The 16,131-nt window shown below is 41.1% G+C and overlaps 1 protein-coding gene across 5 annotated transcripts in view; it reads right to left on the bottom strand.

Annotated features, from left to right (window-relative positions):
- Positions 1-459: 459 nt before the first annotated feature.
- The window catches only part of TPCN2 (two pore segment channel 2), a 66,439-nt gene continuing 50,767 nt past the window's right edge, over positions 460-16,131 (bottom strand). For 4 of the 5 annotated variants that reach the window (XM_043516123.1, XM_038406586.2, XM_038406587.2 and 1 more), the window contains 7 exons: positions 12,288-12,359; positions 10,229-10,302; positions 6,652-6,742; positions 6,464-6,546; positions 5,378-5,459; positions 3,584-3,669; positions 460-2,895 (listed from right to left, as the gene is read on the bottom strand). In XM_043516123.1, coding sequence (XP_043372058.1) covers positions 2,817-2,895; positions 3,584-3,669; positions 5,378-5,459; positions 6,464-6,546; positions 6,652-6,742; positions 10,229-10,302; positions 12,288-12,359 — 567 coding nt within the window. In that variant the 3' untranslated portion in view covers positions 460-2,816. The remainder of the gene's footprint in view (positions 2,896-3,583; positions 3,670-5,377; positions 5,460-6,463; positions 6,547-6,651; positions 6,743-10,228; positions 10,303-12,287; positions 12,360-16,131) is intronic. The other variant, XM_043516124.1, reaches the window with a different exon arrangement.

Below are 16,131 nucleotides of genomic sequence, written 5' to 3'. Positions count from 1 at the left end.
AATGTGGAGAAACTATAAAGTCTGTTTCCCCCATCTCAATCAATCCCTTATGATTTTACCTGCTAATGGTAGGCTTTTCTATACCACCTGTCTCATTTGCAGCTCTGAACAGAATCTCTTTTATACATGTCTCCAAAGAGCAGTGTGCTTGTGCTGTCTCCTACTGAATGGAGTTAGAACTTCTCAGCTTTGTTCCCTAAACTCTGATACTGCAATAGCTGCATAGATGTATTTCCTTAAGCTGAAGTGGGAGGGACTATTGATTTTGGAACAAGAAGATCTGGGGTACAATCCTGCTGTCACTAAAAACTTTTTAGTGTGGCAAAAGCAAGCAAAGTAATCACACTTCAGAGTTCTCCCTGGGTCATGGATTTGTTACAATAGAGCTGACAATTTTTTTTTTCCCACAGAACAGCTTTGTACTTATTAGAAAGCAAACCAGAAGAAAAAAAAATCCTCTGAAGATAGAAAACCAAATTTGTTGCTGTATTTACATATGAGAATCCAAACTACGGTTTTAATACATTTTTCCGAAGCTTTCAAATGGTCATTTCTTCCAGGTGTGTGTCTGTCTATGTCTCATCTACCCACCCTTAACAAGACAAATAACCACCTATGTCCAGGTTATGCAACACAGCATAAATGGCAATTCTATGTAGGTTTGAGCCAAAGAAGTGCTGAGCACTCAACTCTTACTGAAATCAATGGGAGTGGAAGGTGCTCAACATGTCATGGGAAGAGCTCAGCCCTTCAGATGATCAAACCACACATGAGGTCCTTCAAAATTTAGATGTACGTTTAGATGTAAATGGAAGAAAGGAATAAAAAGGACATTTTTTTTTTTATCAATTAAGCCTTCTGTTTTACTCCTATTCAAGTCTCTGTGCATTTAAAGCATAAGAGTTGTATCACACAGTAATTTACCTCTTACAGTACAATTTATATTAGACACGCTATTTCCTGTATGTAGTTCTGCATTACATTCCCAGTCCAATATATAAACAAAACAAACAAACAAACAAACAAACAAAGCAAGCAAGCAAGCACTAAAATAGATTGTTCTCTGCACATCTGTCCATGTGCAAGGATTGCATACAAGAGACAGGACTTATGAAGATTATACGAGTATCACACCAAGTTATGCTACTTTGGTAGACAATGGAACATAATGGCCAAATAAAAGATGAAGAGCCAAATAGAACATCCCAAGCATAAAGGAACTGACAGGCTCACTTGGCAGGATGGACATACATAATTCACCAAGTATAGAAACAAAAAGGAGTTACAGGAACACTTAATGTGGTTAAAGAGTAATAACCAAGAGTAACTGGCTTACACTAAACTAAGAAAAAATTAGGCTAACTTCCTACTGATGAGATGCATCAGACAGTGGAAGCTATTCAACTGGGCGAGTGTCTTGCTGTGGAACTGTATTGGAAAAAAAGGTAGAAAATAGGGAACAATCCTGTGTTGATTCCAAGGCGATGGACTAGATGACCTAATAGGCCTTTCCCCCCCATCTCTGACATCTATAATACAATAAACGTTTAACCAGAACTGGGGAAAACAGCTAGCACAAAGGATATGATCTTGCATGATACTAAGCACCCTCAAGCTTTCATGGACTACAGTGAGAAATGAGGCAGCCCAGTACCTTGCAGGATTGGTCCCATCCAGCTCAAAAAAAAGTGAGATGACCCCCAATGATTTTGGTGCCACATACTATCCTAAATCCACTCTCCTGAATTAAAAATCAATTTATTATATACAGGTATAGATTTAAGGGGGAAGCCTGAACATGACTGTCTGCTCCCCATCCACCCAAGATGGATACATGGCTACATTTTGCACAGGATTTCCACTAAAATTCTTGCAAACGTAAACAAACTGTGGCTCAGTATGAATCCAGGAAAAACAAGGCTTATCAGAATGCAAAAAGGAAGAGCTCATTTTCAAAGCAATATGAGCATATTTTCTCTGAAGTAGAGCTTAATTATTCCAGATTGTAAAACAAGAGCATGATTATTCCATCCAAAATTATACTGATCTTGATAATGTTATCAATGTAATGCAATCACCATGTGGGCACAGCCATTAACACCGGCCAAAAAAAGGAAACTGTGATACAGACTATCTCTACCTTCGACCTGAACTTTTGAACAGGATTGTACAATTATGAACATTTAGTAAATAAAAGAATGCTGGCATCATATTTCAATAAAAATAGTGTTTTGATTTCCCTTATTACAAAAAGGCTGAGAATCTAGAGCATGACTCTGCCTAATTCAATCAAGAATTTCAAGGTACTGTCCTTGACACACACTGAATGCCAAAATAGGCAGTTCCATTATTTATGGTACAAAAAAGCAGCAAGCATAGTGGTTAGAAGTGTTTGCATTAAAGTGCACTGTCATTTTAATACTCTCTTCCTTCTTAAAAAAAAATAAAATGGTCTACAACTCCTTGTCCTGACACTTAATAAAAATAACAGCTGCATATTCCCATAAAATGACTCTAAAAATCAAGTCAAATTAGAAGAATAATAGTTTTGGGGCTTTTTTGTTTTTGTTTTTTTTTTTTTAAAAAGGAGCCGATTATTTTTTTTTTTTTAAAGTTCTCCCTGCAGTTCTCTGCATTGTAGGTGGTGTTCAAGAGTAAAATCAAAATGCCAACTAAAATGTTACATGTTTTCCTGTAAGCTTTCAGATTAACAGCACTTTACAGAAAATACATTCAATTTCACTGCAATATCAGTCCTCCAGCTGACAACCTTATTGCAAAAAAGGCATGAATAAATTGGTCCTCCCACCAATCTGTCATCTACACAGTTGCAAGTGTGGATGCTTGTGCAGTTTTTCCATCAGCTCTTCCTCTGTAGGTTCTTCCAAAACATCCCTACAAAGAAAAAAAAGCATAAGTTGCTTAGGGCAGCAAAGGAGATTTGTCAACATTTTTTTGCAATGTATATACTGAGATATAACATCCTTATTTCAAGACTGAAGAAGAGAATTACAATTACAACAGGCTGATGCTTCCTAATGATGCATCCAGTTGCGAGTGATCCATCCTTCTACACTACAGACGTGTCATAGAAACCAGCAGCTGTTTTCCCATACGGAGAAGGGAAGCAATTTCCTGCACGCAGAACAACATAACTGAGGTCAATGGATGTGCTTTCCTGAAAAAAATTGTCAAATGAGAACATTCTCCCAGTGAAGCCATTGCACATTAAATCTGTACCACAAATTCTACTTATGTAACACGATCAACTCTCCACCCACAGTCGAACACAAAGCCAAGAATGTGGATTGTTTTACCCTTCTCACCCAGAGTAGTCCTTCATTATTAGCACCTCTTCTCCCAGCATCATATGAGTGGAATGTTCCAAAAGGTTAGGCTATTAAGCCAGGGCAGGCACAGGTAAAGCACTTTCAGGACTGCTCCCGGCTAATAGCTGAAAGATTTGTACTCTTGCTCACCAAGCTTGAAGCAAACCCTGTTCCCACCTGGAACGCTGTCTTTGAAAAGGAGATTAGCATCCTTAAAAATAGGCTATTATCCATCTAGTCCTAATGTGACTCACCTGAACATTAATTCCACCGTTGTCTGGTATTCAATTTCTGAGACAGACTGCCGATGGGAGTGACGGTCCCACTTGTGAATAAAGTTCTGGAATTGGAAGGAGAAAGAAAATAAAAGGCTAGTTTTAGCATCTTTAGACATAAGGTTTTATATTTTCCCCATGGTTTAGTTTTTATAAATCCCCCTAAAGCCCAGAACAGGAATGTTCTTCAAGCCAGTTATACATATATGAGCTGCATAATAATAAACCAAAATACCAAATAATAAAAATATTACTTCTACACTTCACTGAATTAACTTAACACTTCAACATGATGCTTCGAGGTAAATCACTGTTTACGTTTCTGTGCCTCAGACAGGGATGAGTACCTTGCTCATGGTCACATAGTGAGATGGTGGAGGTAAAAATAGAGCAAAGGGACTAAAGGACTCCTGGGTTCTATACACCGTACAAACTGCATTCCCTGATTTAAATATCCACATATTTAAATGTCCCTGCTAGCGTTCACCTGCTTAGGTTCCCCCCAGCTGAAAAGCAATTTCTTTGACTTACTTCAAGTTAAAATGTCACAGCTTTATCAAAGAAGGAATGATTTTCTGGCTTGTCTCTTTGCTTGCTTTGATTTACACAATGACAAGAGGTAGATGGACAACTCATGCAAAAACAAAGTTTCCTGCCACACAGTGCCACATCCAAGCCATTACACCAGATCTATGCCCCAAATCCACAGAAAAAGAGTCAATGGATCTCTCTGCAGGGCTGGTCCCGAAGGGTAGAATACCTTCCAGTACGCTCACAGATAAGGCTCGGACTTGATGTCAACAGTCCGGAGTCTATTTTGTAGCTATTTAGCCTTCCAGAAAGGATGCAGAGGCAAGTGACTGGTAAAGCTGCAAGCTTGTCATGACAATATTTTTATATACTGATTTCAGTACCATCTTTAAAACCTGCTTCATCATCACCATGCTTTAGAGGGCAACCTCTTTAAATCAGACCAGCCTCTCTGGACTTGGCCTCAGTGCCTCTGCAGGAGTGGAAAATCATGGCACAGCCTCTTCAAATGTGGAATAGCTTTTTCTGGAATCCTACAGAGCCAGCTCTCTTTGCAATGGGCATGGCCACCGCAAACCTGCAGCCTAGGTGACTAGTACGAGAGATACACAGTACAGTGCAGTACAGTACAGCGCACAGGCAAGTCTGTGGTACTTGTATAGTAAATAAGAACACCGTGCATTTATACCCTTCAAAGCTGTTTACAAACTGGAATCATTCAGCACCAATAAAATGCAAACCAGCTCTGGGGCAGATAGTGATGACCAACCAGCAAATAGTATAACATATAACAAGGGAGCATGAAAAATGCAGTCCAAAAGACCCTGGGAAAAATATTTACTCTTGCAGTGAGTGCTCTGGAGCCTTTAACATCTACACAAAGCAAGCAGGACCTTGGTTTGTATGACCTCATCCAGAAAATACACCCTCCAGTTTAATACAGTTCTCGTGTGCCGAGGGTGACCAGACATACAAAAGAACAGTTGGGACAACTGATGCTAATAACTGTTCTCTTTTAATTCCCATTAGAGGATATTGGATGGACAATATTTTCTAAAGTTAATTTAATTATGTCCATAATTACTCTTATCACTAGATGTCCTCTTATGCCTGGACAGGCTTTGGATTTATTCCATTACTGAGTGCTCAACTTCACATAATGGCAAAAATTCTACTTCCAATAGATCTGCATAAAAATTCTCACATCCTTCAAGAATCTACATATAAAACTCATTCCCTTACCTCCAGAAGTAGGGCTACGAACAAATTGACCCAGATGACAGAGGAAATTAACCACCAGGCTACAAAATAGACCTTTGACCACCTGGAAAAGGAGGATATTAAAGACAAAAAAAATAAAGATGTGTACAATATGATGAGACTAACAATTCTCCCTTATAATGAAAATGGATTAGTCAATGCCTCCATCCCTTAAAAAGCCATGAAAGTTCATAGCTGTGGACTTACAGCTTTTCACAGGGAAAAATGTACTATTTTCATAAATAAAACAGTAATCTGGGAGAAATCATTTGTTAAGTTTGGATCTCAATCAGCTGAGAGATAAATGTACTGTCCCTCATCAGAATCCGTCCCCAACTACCCCTCACACAAACACACACCGATAGCACATCAATTTCTGAGTCTGAATTCTGAAATGAAATATGAAGTGAAATCTTGGCTCCACCAAAGTCAATGGCAAATCTGCCACGGCATAGTGCATTGTGCTTTAACCAACAGAGTCACCAAAGGAAGGGAAAATTAACTTAAAGAAAAATCAAGATTCTTAAACTTTACCTATGTTTATTTAATGCAAATGAAAGATGCTAGACTGACAACACAGGAGACTGACCACCTCCGTTTATCCACAGAACTGATATAGCAGCAACACAAGCTTCCCCACAGTGATCTACCAACACATCTCAAGGTTGGCCGTGAAGGAGCACAGGTGGGTAAAGCAAACACATACGGAGTCCAATCTCCATGGTCAATTCAATTCTGGGTCAAGTCAACGGCCAACAAAGATTCCAAAATTATTGCTAAATGTGATGCCCACTGGACATTGGACTGAGACTACCAAATTTACATAGACAAACAGCTGTCCATTAAGTGGCAAGCTTTGGTTACTAGATACTTGGGTGGATTTGAAGAGACACAGCTCGGGATAGCAGCAGGCAGACAGTAATTTCATATGCAATTCCTGTTCCCAGATCATAAGAAGTGAACTCTGTCTATAGTTTCTGCCCATTTACTTTGAAGAACTATGTTGAATAGAACACAGGATAATACCCCCAATGGAGGGTCTCCTTAGGTACCAGTTTTATTACTTACGGACTTGAGTATCTTGAAAATGCATCCAGGAAAACTTGCCAATTGTTCACCACCATGACATCCCAAAGAGTTACTACCGCAGCCTAAGCAACAAGATGAAACAGAGGTTGAGTGGTTATTGCACTAGCTCTCACTATTTAGATATCTTCAGAGAACACAGAACATATTCCACTAGCAACCAGACTCACAGCAAAGTCATCAAAGTTGTTTGGCCAATACTCCAGCTGCTCATAGGTCCCACACTGCAAGGTGCTGTTACCAGATGTTGCATTGACAACACTACAATGAAATTAGAGTGCAATGTTATTATAACATGCTAGACACTGTTCTATAGGTAGAATGCTTCCATTGAGTTGAGTACCTTCTCACAGGAAGAAAGGGAGCACTAGTTAGAGAGAAAGCAGAAAAGGGGTCTGAAATTTCTAAGATGGGGGGATGAGCATTCTGGAGACTCAAAACAGTAATGGGAAGTTGGAAGGATAGAATAGTGAGCAGGGGAGGAAAACCTGCAAGATTTAAGAGATTAGTGACAGACTGGAGAGAAAGGAAGAGAAAGATAAGGAGGGAAAACGAAGGGCTCCACAGTAAGAAAGTCAAAGATTCTTGGCCAACCACAAATTAAAAAGAAAAGGAGTACTTGTGACACCTTAGAGACTAACAAATTTATTAGAGCATAAGCTTTCGTGAGCTACAACTCACTTCATCGGATGCATTTGGTGGAAAAAACAGAGGGGAGATTTATATACACACACACAGAGAACAAGAAACAATGGGTTTATCATACACACTGTAAGGAGAGTGATCATTTAAGATAAGCCATCACCAGCAGCGGGGGGGGGGGAGGGAAGGAGGAAAACCTTTCATGGTGACAAGCAAGGTAGGCTAATTCCAGCAGTTAACAAGAATATCTGAGGAACAATGGAGGGTGGGGTGGGGGGGGGGAGAAATACCATGGGGAAATAGTTTTACTTTGTGAAATGACTCATCCATTCCCAGTCTCTATTCAAGCCTAAGTTAATTGTATCCAGTTTGCAAATTAATTCCAATTCAGCAGTCTCTCATTGGAGTCTGTTTTTGAAGCTTTTTTGTTGAAGGATAGCCACTCTTAGGTCTGTGATCGAGTGACCAGAGAGATTGAAGTGTTCTCCAACTGGTTTTTGAATGTTATAATATTTGACGTCTCCGATTCAAGGAATATTTCCAACACACCTCTGACCAACATATTAACCCACAGAGACCTTCCTACCAACACTACAAAAAGAAGGATTCTGGGTGGACTCCTCCTGAAGGTCGAAACAGCAGCCTGGACTTCTACATAGAGTGCTTCCGCCGATGTGCACGAGCTGAAATTGTGGAAAAGCAGCATCGCTTACCCCATAACCTCAGCCATGCAGAACACAGTGCCATCCACAGCCTCAGAAACAACTCTGACATCATAATCAAAAAGGCTGACAAAGGAGGTGCTGTCGTCATCATGAATAGGTCGGAGTATGAACAAGAGGCTACTAGGCAGCTCTCCAACACCACTTTCTACAAGCCATTACCCTCTGATCCCACTGAGAGTTACCAAAGAAACTACAGCATTTGCTCAAGAAACTCCCTGAAAAAGCACAAGAACAAATCTGCACAGACACACGCCTAGAACCCCGACCTGGGGTATTCTATCTGCTACCCAAGATCCATAAACCTCGAAATCCTGGACGCCCCATCATCTCAGGCATTGGCACCCTGACAGCAGGATTGTCTGGCTATGTAGACTCTCTCCTCAGGCCCTACGTTACCAGCACTCCCAGCTATCTTCAAGATACCACTGACTTCCTGAGGAAACTACAGTCCATTGGTGATCTTCCTAAAAACACCATCCTAGCCACTATGGATGTAGAAGCCCTCTACACCAACATTCCACACAAAGATGGATTACAAGCCATCAGGAACAGTATCCCCGATACTGTCACTGCTAACCTGGTGGCTGAACTTTGTGACTTTGTCCTCACCCATAACTATTTCACATTTGGGGACAAGGTATACCTTCAAATCAGCGGCACTGCGATGGGTACCCGCATGGCCCCACAGTATGCCAACATTTTTATGGCTGACTTAGAACTACGCTTCCTCAGCTCTCGTCCCCTAATGCCCCTACTCTACTTACTCTACTTACGCTACATCTTCATCATCTGGATCCATGGAAAAGAAGCCCTTGAGGAATTCCACCATGATTTCAACAATTTCCATCCCACCATCAACCTCAGCCTGGACCAGTCCACACAAGAGATCCACTTCCTGGACACTACGGTGCTAATAAGTGATGGTCACATAAACACCACCCTATATTGGAAACCTACTGACCGCTATTCCTACCTACATGCCTCTAGCTTTCATCCAGATCATACCACTCGATCCATTGTCTACAGCCAAGCTCTACGATATAACCGCATTTGCTCCAACCCCTCAGACAGAGACAAACACCTACAAGATCTCTATCATGCATTCCTACAACTACAATACCCACCTGCTGAAGTGAAGAAACAGATTGACAGAGCCAGAAGAGTACCCATAAGTCACCTACTACAGGACAGGCCCAACAAAGAAAATAACAGAACGCCACTAGCCATCACCTTCAGCCCCCAACTAAAACCTCTCCAACGCATCAAGGATCTACAACCTATCCTGAAGGACGACCCATCACTCTCACAGATCTTGGGAGACAGGCCAGTCCTTGCTTACAAACAGCCCCCCAATCTGAAGCAAATACTCACCAGCAACCACACACCACACAACAGAACCACTAACCCAGGAATCTATCCTTGCAACAAAGCCCGTTGCCAACTCTGTCCACATATCTATTCAGGGAATACCATCATAGGGCCTAATCACATCAGCCACACTATCAGAGGCTCGTTCACCTGCGCATCTACCAATGTGATACATGCCATCATGTGCCAGCAATGCCCCTCTGCCATGTACATTGGCCAAACTGGACAGTCTCTACGTAAAAGAATGAATGGACACAAATCAGACGTCAAGAATTATAACATTCAAAAACCAGTTGGAGAACACTTCAATCTCTCTGGTCACTCGATCACAGACCTAAGAGTGGCTATCCTTCAACAAAAAAGCTTCAAAAACAGACTCCAACGAGAGACTGCTGAATTGGAATTAATTTGCAAACTGGATACAATTAACTTAGGCTTGAATAGAGACTGGGAATGGATGAGTCATTATACAAAGTAAAACTATTTCCCCATGTTATTTCTCCCCCCCACCCCACCCCTCCACTGTTCCTCCTATATTCTTGTTAAGTGCTGGAATTAGCCTACCTTGCTTGTCACCATGAAAGGTTTTCCTCCCCCACCCCCCCTGCTGCTGGTGATGGCTTATCTTAAGCGATCACTCTCCTTACAGTGTGTATGATAAACCCATTGTTTCATGTTCTCTGTGTGTGTATATAAATCTCCCCTCTGTTTTTTCCACCAAATGCATCCGATGAAGTGAGCTGTAGCTCACGAAAGCTTATGCTCTAATAAATTCGTTAGTCTCTAAGGTGCCACAAGTACTCCTTTTCTTTTTGCGAATACAGACTAACACGGCTGCTACTCTGACACAAATTAAAAAGTATACTATAATAGTGAGGAGCATACAGAAGAGGAGACTGAGGATGATGGTACTTATCAAAGAGTCCAGGGAGATAAGAACAAAGGTATACAGTGGGGTTTCAAAAATCAAGAGGATCTTTCCAAATACTGAATATTTAGATTAAAGCCTTACCTGATATTTCCCATAGGAACAACAGCACCTTTAAATAGCACTATGCCAGTTATAGCAAACACATAGAAAACCACCTGGAAAGGAATACACATTAGTCACTAAAATACTCAAAAACTAAATTAGGGGGTTGTAAGGAAAGATACTCAGAGACCATTCAATGTTAAAAAAGGAACACAATCAACTTAAAACTCATGAAGTAACGAAGTAAGGGAATTTGTTTAAAACAATGCCATGGGTTATTAAAAGTGAAAGAACTTTTTAAAGCACACTTATTTTTCACTCTATGCTGTATGCTTTCTTTCTATAGTCCATTCATTAGGGAATTGTTAAAAAAAACTGATGAAGTAACTTTTCTTTAGGAAAAGTTTAACCTTCTGGTTCTCAGTGCAGTGATGGCTTAACTGCAAACACTACAGAGGAGTGGCAGTTAAAAACTATTTCTATTGGGATTTTTAAAAAGTTATGGGAAGATTGCTGTTGGATTTAGGTTTCCTAAAAGCAAGCTTCTACCAAACCTAAGCTATGGCCAAATTTAAATCAGTTATTTATATTTAATCAGAAACCTCTGTAAAAGCACAGCTGTAATCATGCTAAAGTTAAACTTTCAAAAGTGCTTCAGTGACTTCGGAGCATAATTCCCATTTTGAAAAAGGACCAGCTCCCATTGATTATCAATGAGCACTATGTGCCTTTCAAAAAATGGGACTTATGTTTTGAAATCACTCAGATACATTTGAAAATTTTACCTTATGTCAGGAGTTGCCCTAGAAATAACCTTCAGAGAGTTGTCAATGCTTTACAATTCTTACTGAAGAAAGCACCACTTGCTGCTAGGCTGGCTTGAGACATGAGCTTTCTAGTGAAAATGCCAGGATAATTTCAGTTCTCATGTTTCTATATTGTTATTTAAAAAGTCCCAGGAAGGAAAAGGATATTATACTTTGAGCTACATACAAGAGGATTTTACACATGTTGGATCCAGTTAATGCTACACATTCACAGTCTGCCAGTAGGTGGGGCATCTGGCTTATCAATAATAAATCAGTTTTATTCCCTGTAACACCAGCTATGAAATTAACTCTAATATACACAGTAAACAGTCAAAAGAGAAATGGGCCAAAAAATAATTAACATGATACTAACAGTATATATTGTAGACGAACCTTGGAAAAAATAAGTCTCAAATCAACAACAAATGTAATAAGGCCTCATCATCCAAGGAGATCAACTGAGCATCCTCAACTCCAACTTAAACAAAAATATTTGAAATTAATGATAGTTGAGGGTGCTCAGTCTATCGCAAGATCGGTCTCAGACTGTAAGCTCCTTGGGGCAGAGACTTTGTGCGTCTCCTGTCCGGGAGCATGTGAGCTGCTTGCACACTCTAGCGCAACCAGGGACAGCTGCTGGTGAACCTGGTGCCAGCCCCAGTGAGCAGGGCTGGGAACGCTACGGCCACGCTGGAGGAGCTGCCCGGGCTGGACGTTGGCTCCTATGAACCGAGGCCCGACGTGCTGCTGCTTTCGCCACTGCGGTTCCTAGTAGAGCCCTGCAGCTCCGCAGATATCCGCTTTATATCCACAGATATAAACTTTGTATCTGCGCAGGGCTCTAGTTGGTTAGGGTGGTTTTTAATGTGGGCAACGTGTATTTCCTTAACCTTCTTCTTGGACATGGCTGAACTGTTTCAGCTGAAACTTTAAAAAATTAAAAAGCCTTCAGCAGAAACCCAGGAAAGGAAATTTCAGCCTAAATGCTTAAAGTTTTGTAAAGTTATAAGTAACTGAATAGAGGGTCTTATAATGGAAAGTTGCTACCAGCTCCACATATAATAATCAGCTAGTTTGTTGATCCCATAAGGAAGGGTTGCACTGCTAGGGGGCACGATGAATACATGGAAGCAAATATCTGATGTGCTGTTTCATGAAAATTAGTCATGTAGTTTCTGCTATTGTTAGTGGGGACAATGCATGTACCTTTCGCTGGTTTACTCAGTTGAAAGCGTACCCTATATTGCAGCATATTATAGAAAGACTAACCATCTTGAATTGTAACTCACCACCAGCAGCCCTGCAAAGGCTCTTAAGTTTTTCACCAGATCCAGCAATGTACTGGCAACCAAAGCCATGAACTAAAACAAAACACAGAATTCTTATCAATATTTTATTATACATTTTTTAAGCCGACTAATCTGTTGGAACTAAAATGATACAAAATGTTGGCAGGCTGGGAAAATGAAGTGCAATTCAATACTTTGCACTTTTACTACAGCGTCTAGTACAGTGAGGTCCTGACTCATGCCTGGGACTCCTAACTGCTACGATAATATAAATAATAGTGATTTTCATCCACGGATCTCATAGATTAATAGATTCATAGACATTAACGTCAGAAGGGACCATTATGATCATCTAGTCTGACCTCCTGCACAATGTAGGCCACAGAATCTCTCCCACCCACTTCTGAGATAAACCTCTCATCTATGTCTGATCTATTGAAGTCCTCAAATCATGGTTTAAAGACTTCGAAGTGCAGAGCATCCTCCAGCAAGTGACGCGTGCCCCATGCTACAGAGGAAGGCAAAAAAACCCCAGGGCCTCTTCCAATCTGCCCTGGAGGAAAATTCCTTCCTGACCCCAAATATGGCAATCAGCTGAACCCTGAACATATGGGCAAGATTCACCAGCCAGATACCCAGGAAAGAATTCTCTGTAGTAACTCAGATCCCACCCCATCTAACATCCCATCACAGGCCATTATGCCTATTTACTATGAATATTTAAAGATCAATTAATTGCCAAAATCATGTTATCCCATCATACCATCTCCTCCACAAACTTATCAAGTTTAATCTTGAAGCCAGATAGGTCTTTTGCCCCCACTGCTTCCCTTGGAAGGCTATTCCAGAACTTCACTGCTCTGATGGTTAGAAACCTTAATCTAATTTCAAGTCTAAACTTCCCGATGGCCAGTTTATATCCATTTTTTCTTGTGTCCACATTGGTACTAAGCTTAAATAATTCCTCTCCCCCTCCAGTATTTATCCCTCTGATATAGAGAGCAATCATATCTCCCCTCAACCTTCTTTTGGTTAGGCTAAACAAGCCAAGCTCCTTGAGTCTCCTTTCATAAGACAGGTTTTCCATTCCTCGGATCATCCTAGTAGCCCTTCTCTGTACCTGCTCCAGTTTGAATTCATCCTTCTTAAACATGGGAGACCAAAACTGCACACAGTATTCCAGATGAGGTCTCACCAGTGCCTTGTATAACGGTACTAACACCTCCTTATCTCTACTGGAAATACCTCTCCTGATGCATCCCAAGACCGCATTAGCTTTTTTCATGACCATATCACATTGGTGGTTCATAGTCATCCTGTGGTCAACCAATACTCCAAGGTCCTTCTCCTCCTCCGTTACTTCTAATTGATGCGTCCCCAGCTTATAACTAAAATTCTTGTTATTAATCCCTAAATGCATGACCTTACACTTCTCACTATTAAATTTCATCCTATTACTATTACTCCAGTTTACAAGGTCATCCAGATCCTCCTGTATGATATCCCGGTCCTTCTCTAAATTGGCAATACCTCCCAGCTTTGTATCATCTGCAAACTTTATTAGCACACTCCCACTTTTTGTGCCGAGGTCAGTAATAAAAAGATTAAATAAGACTGGTCCCAAAACCGATCCCTGAGGAACTCCACTGGTAACCTCCCTCCAGCCTGACAGTTCGCCTTTCAGTATGACCTGCTGTAGTCTCCCCTTTAACCAATTCCTTATCCACCTTTCGATGTTCATATTGATCCCCATCTTTTCCAATTTAATAATTCCCCATGTGGCACGGTATCAGACGCCTTACTAAAATCTAGGTAAATTAGAACCACTGCGTTTCCTTTGTCTAAAAAATCTGTTACTTCCTCAAAAAGGAGATCAGGTTGGTTTAGCACGATCTACCTTTTGTAAAACCATGTTGTATTTTGTCCCATTTACCATTGACCTCAATGTCCTTAACTACTTTCTCCTTCAAAACATTTTCTAAGACCTTGCATACTACAGATGGCAAACTAACAGGCCTGTAGTTACCCGGATCACTTTTTTTTCCTTTCTTAAAAATAGGAACTATGTTAGCAATTCTCCAGTCATACGGTACAATCTCCACATACTGAGTACAGTTAACGAATGAAGTCCTATACTCTTGTAAGGTGGATGCTATTACAAAAGTCCTGCCACAGTTTCACAGTAACTGCATCTGTATTGCCCCTCTGTGGTCCTTCCAGGGTATCTACTTAAAGCTTTCAGGCTCCCAGCCATCACCTGTCTTCAGCAGAGACCTTTGTCTTTCTCCCTCCTGACTGGAGGTTCCACAGCTCCTGGGGTTACACTGTGATATCCCCAGAAAACCAGATTGCCTTAACAGGCCAGTATCTGCACTTTGCTTTTTCTCTGAAGTGTACTGCCAGTTATGTTACCACACAGCTCCATCTAAGTAAACACATCTATTCTTAAGGTAAATAGACTACAGAGAAAACATATTGAATCAATAAAAGAACGTACACACATGCTAAAAACCTTACCACAGGTCGCCAAGGGCAGCCACAACTGGGTCCCCATCCCCATCCCCTCGGACTGGGCAGAACACTCGTTTCTTTAAATGGCTTGGATATTTGACCTTGGCCTTCATTAACAGGTAAATAAGCAGACAAACACCAATTCAGGGCAAAACTTCAAAAGACTGGGGTTTTGCATAACCAGAGTTGTGGAATTTGCATTAACCTCTCCCTAGCGAATCCCCAGACAATCGACTTAACACTTATTGTCCCAAAATCCACACTTGTCTGGCACATTTTCAATAGTCTTTTGTACTCCCAGGAGTTACATACGTTACCTCTCCTTCCCCAAAAGAGTTATAGAAAATCCCAGCCTAGAATAATACATAAATTTCATAGCCAAGGATACTGCAGGAAATTGTCATTTCTGTCACAATTACAGTCTGGGAAACTGAGGCAAACACCTTAAGTGACTTGCCCAAAGTCAGACAGTGACGGTTGCCCACAACTCCCGACTCTTAGTCCCGTATCTAAACCATTAGACCACACTTCCTCACTTTCCAGTTTGCACTTCACCCTGACATTAGTTAAACATTTGTTTTACTGAATTGGGATGCAAGTACAAAATAGTCTCCACAGCTGATGTCATGCAAAGGCTCCAGGGATCTCCCAGTCTAGGCAGCCAGACAGACCTCACCCAATTCTGAATAGGGTAATGTCTCTCTTGGAACTACCCAAGCCTGCTTTCTTCCCAGGTGCAGTCTACAATCTGGACTAGCTGAGCAAACCATATGGGTATGACACGCAACAAGGCTGAGCCAGATTGTTCCCTGGCTGATCTGTCCCCCATATGAGCTCACCACTGCTATAAGCAGCTTCACTATTTCCAGGTATACAGTTCCAATTATTGGCTGTTTTTGCCTTTCTACAGCAGGCTCGCTTGCTATGCACTACCCTCTGTTGTCCAGGACCAACGCTTTGAACTGACCAGAGTGCTGAGAGAATTAGAAGGACTCAATGTTAGAGCAATGCTATATCATCATCAATGGTTAATCCTGGCATCACTTGATACAAACCTAAAATAAGAAAGACAACGTGGGTGAGGTATTATCTTTTATTGGCCCAACTTCTGATGGAGAGAGAGAAGCTTTTGAGCCACACAGAACTCTTCTTCAGCTTGGAGTACCTTTCCCAGACCTGAAGAGCTCGGTGTGGCTCAAAAGCTAGTCTCTGTCAGAAGTTGGTCCAACAAAAGGAATTACCTCACCCACCTTGTCTCTCTAATATCCTGGGACCCATACAGCTAGAGATATACTGCAAGCCAGAAATAAGTAAGATTTGCACTTTTAATGGG

Source organism: Dermochelys coriacea, chromosome 6, assembly GCF_009764565.3.
Source record: "Dermochelys coriacea isolate rDerCor1 chromosome 6, rDerCor1.pri.v4, whole genome shotgun sequence".
In the NCBI taxonomy this organism is placed as follows: domain Eukaryota; kingdom Metazoa; phylum Chordata; order Testudines; family Dermochelyidae; genus Dermochelys; species Dermochelys coriacea.
Note: the sequence above shows the minus strand (reverse complement) of the source record. Positions and strands in the feature narration are given on the sequence as shown.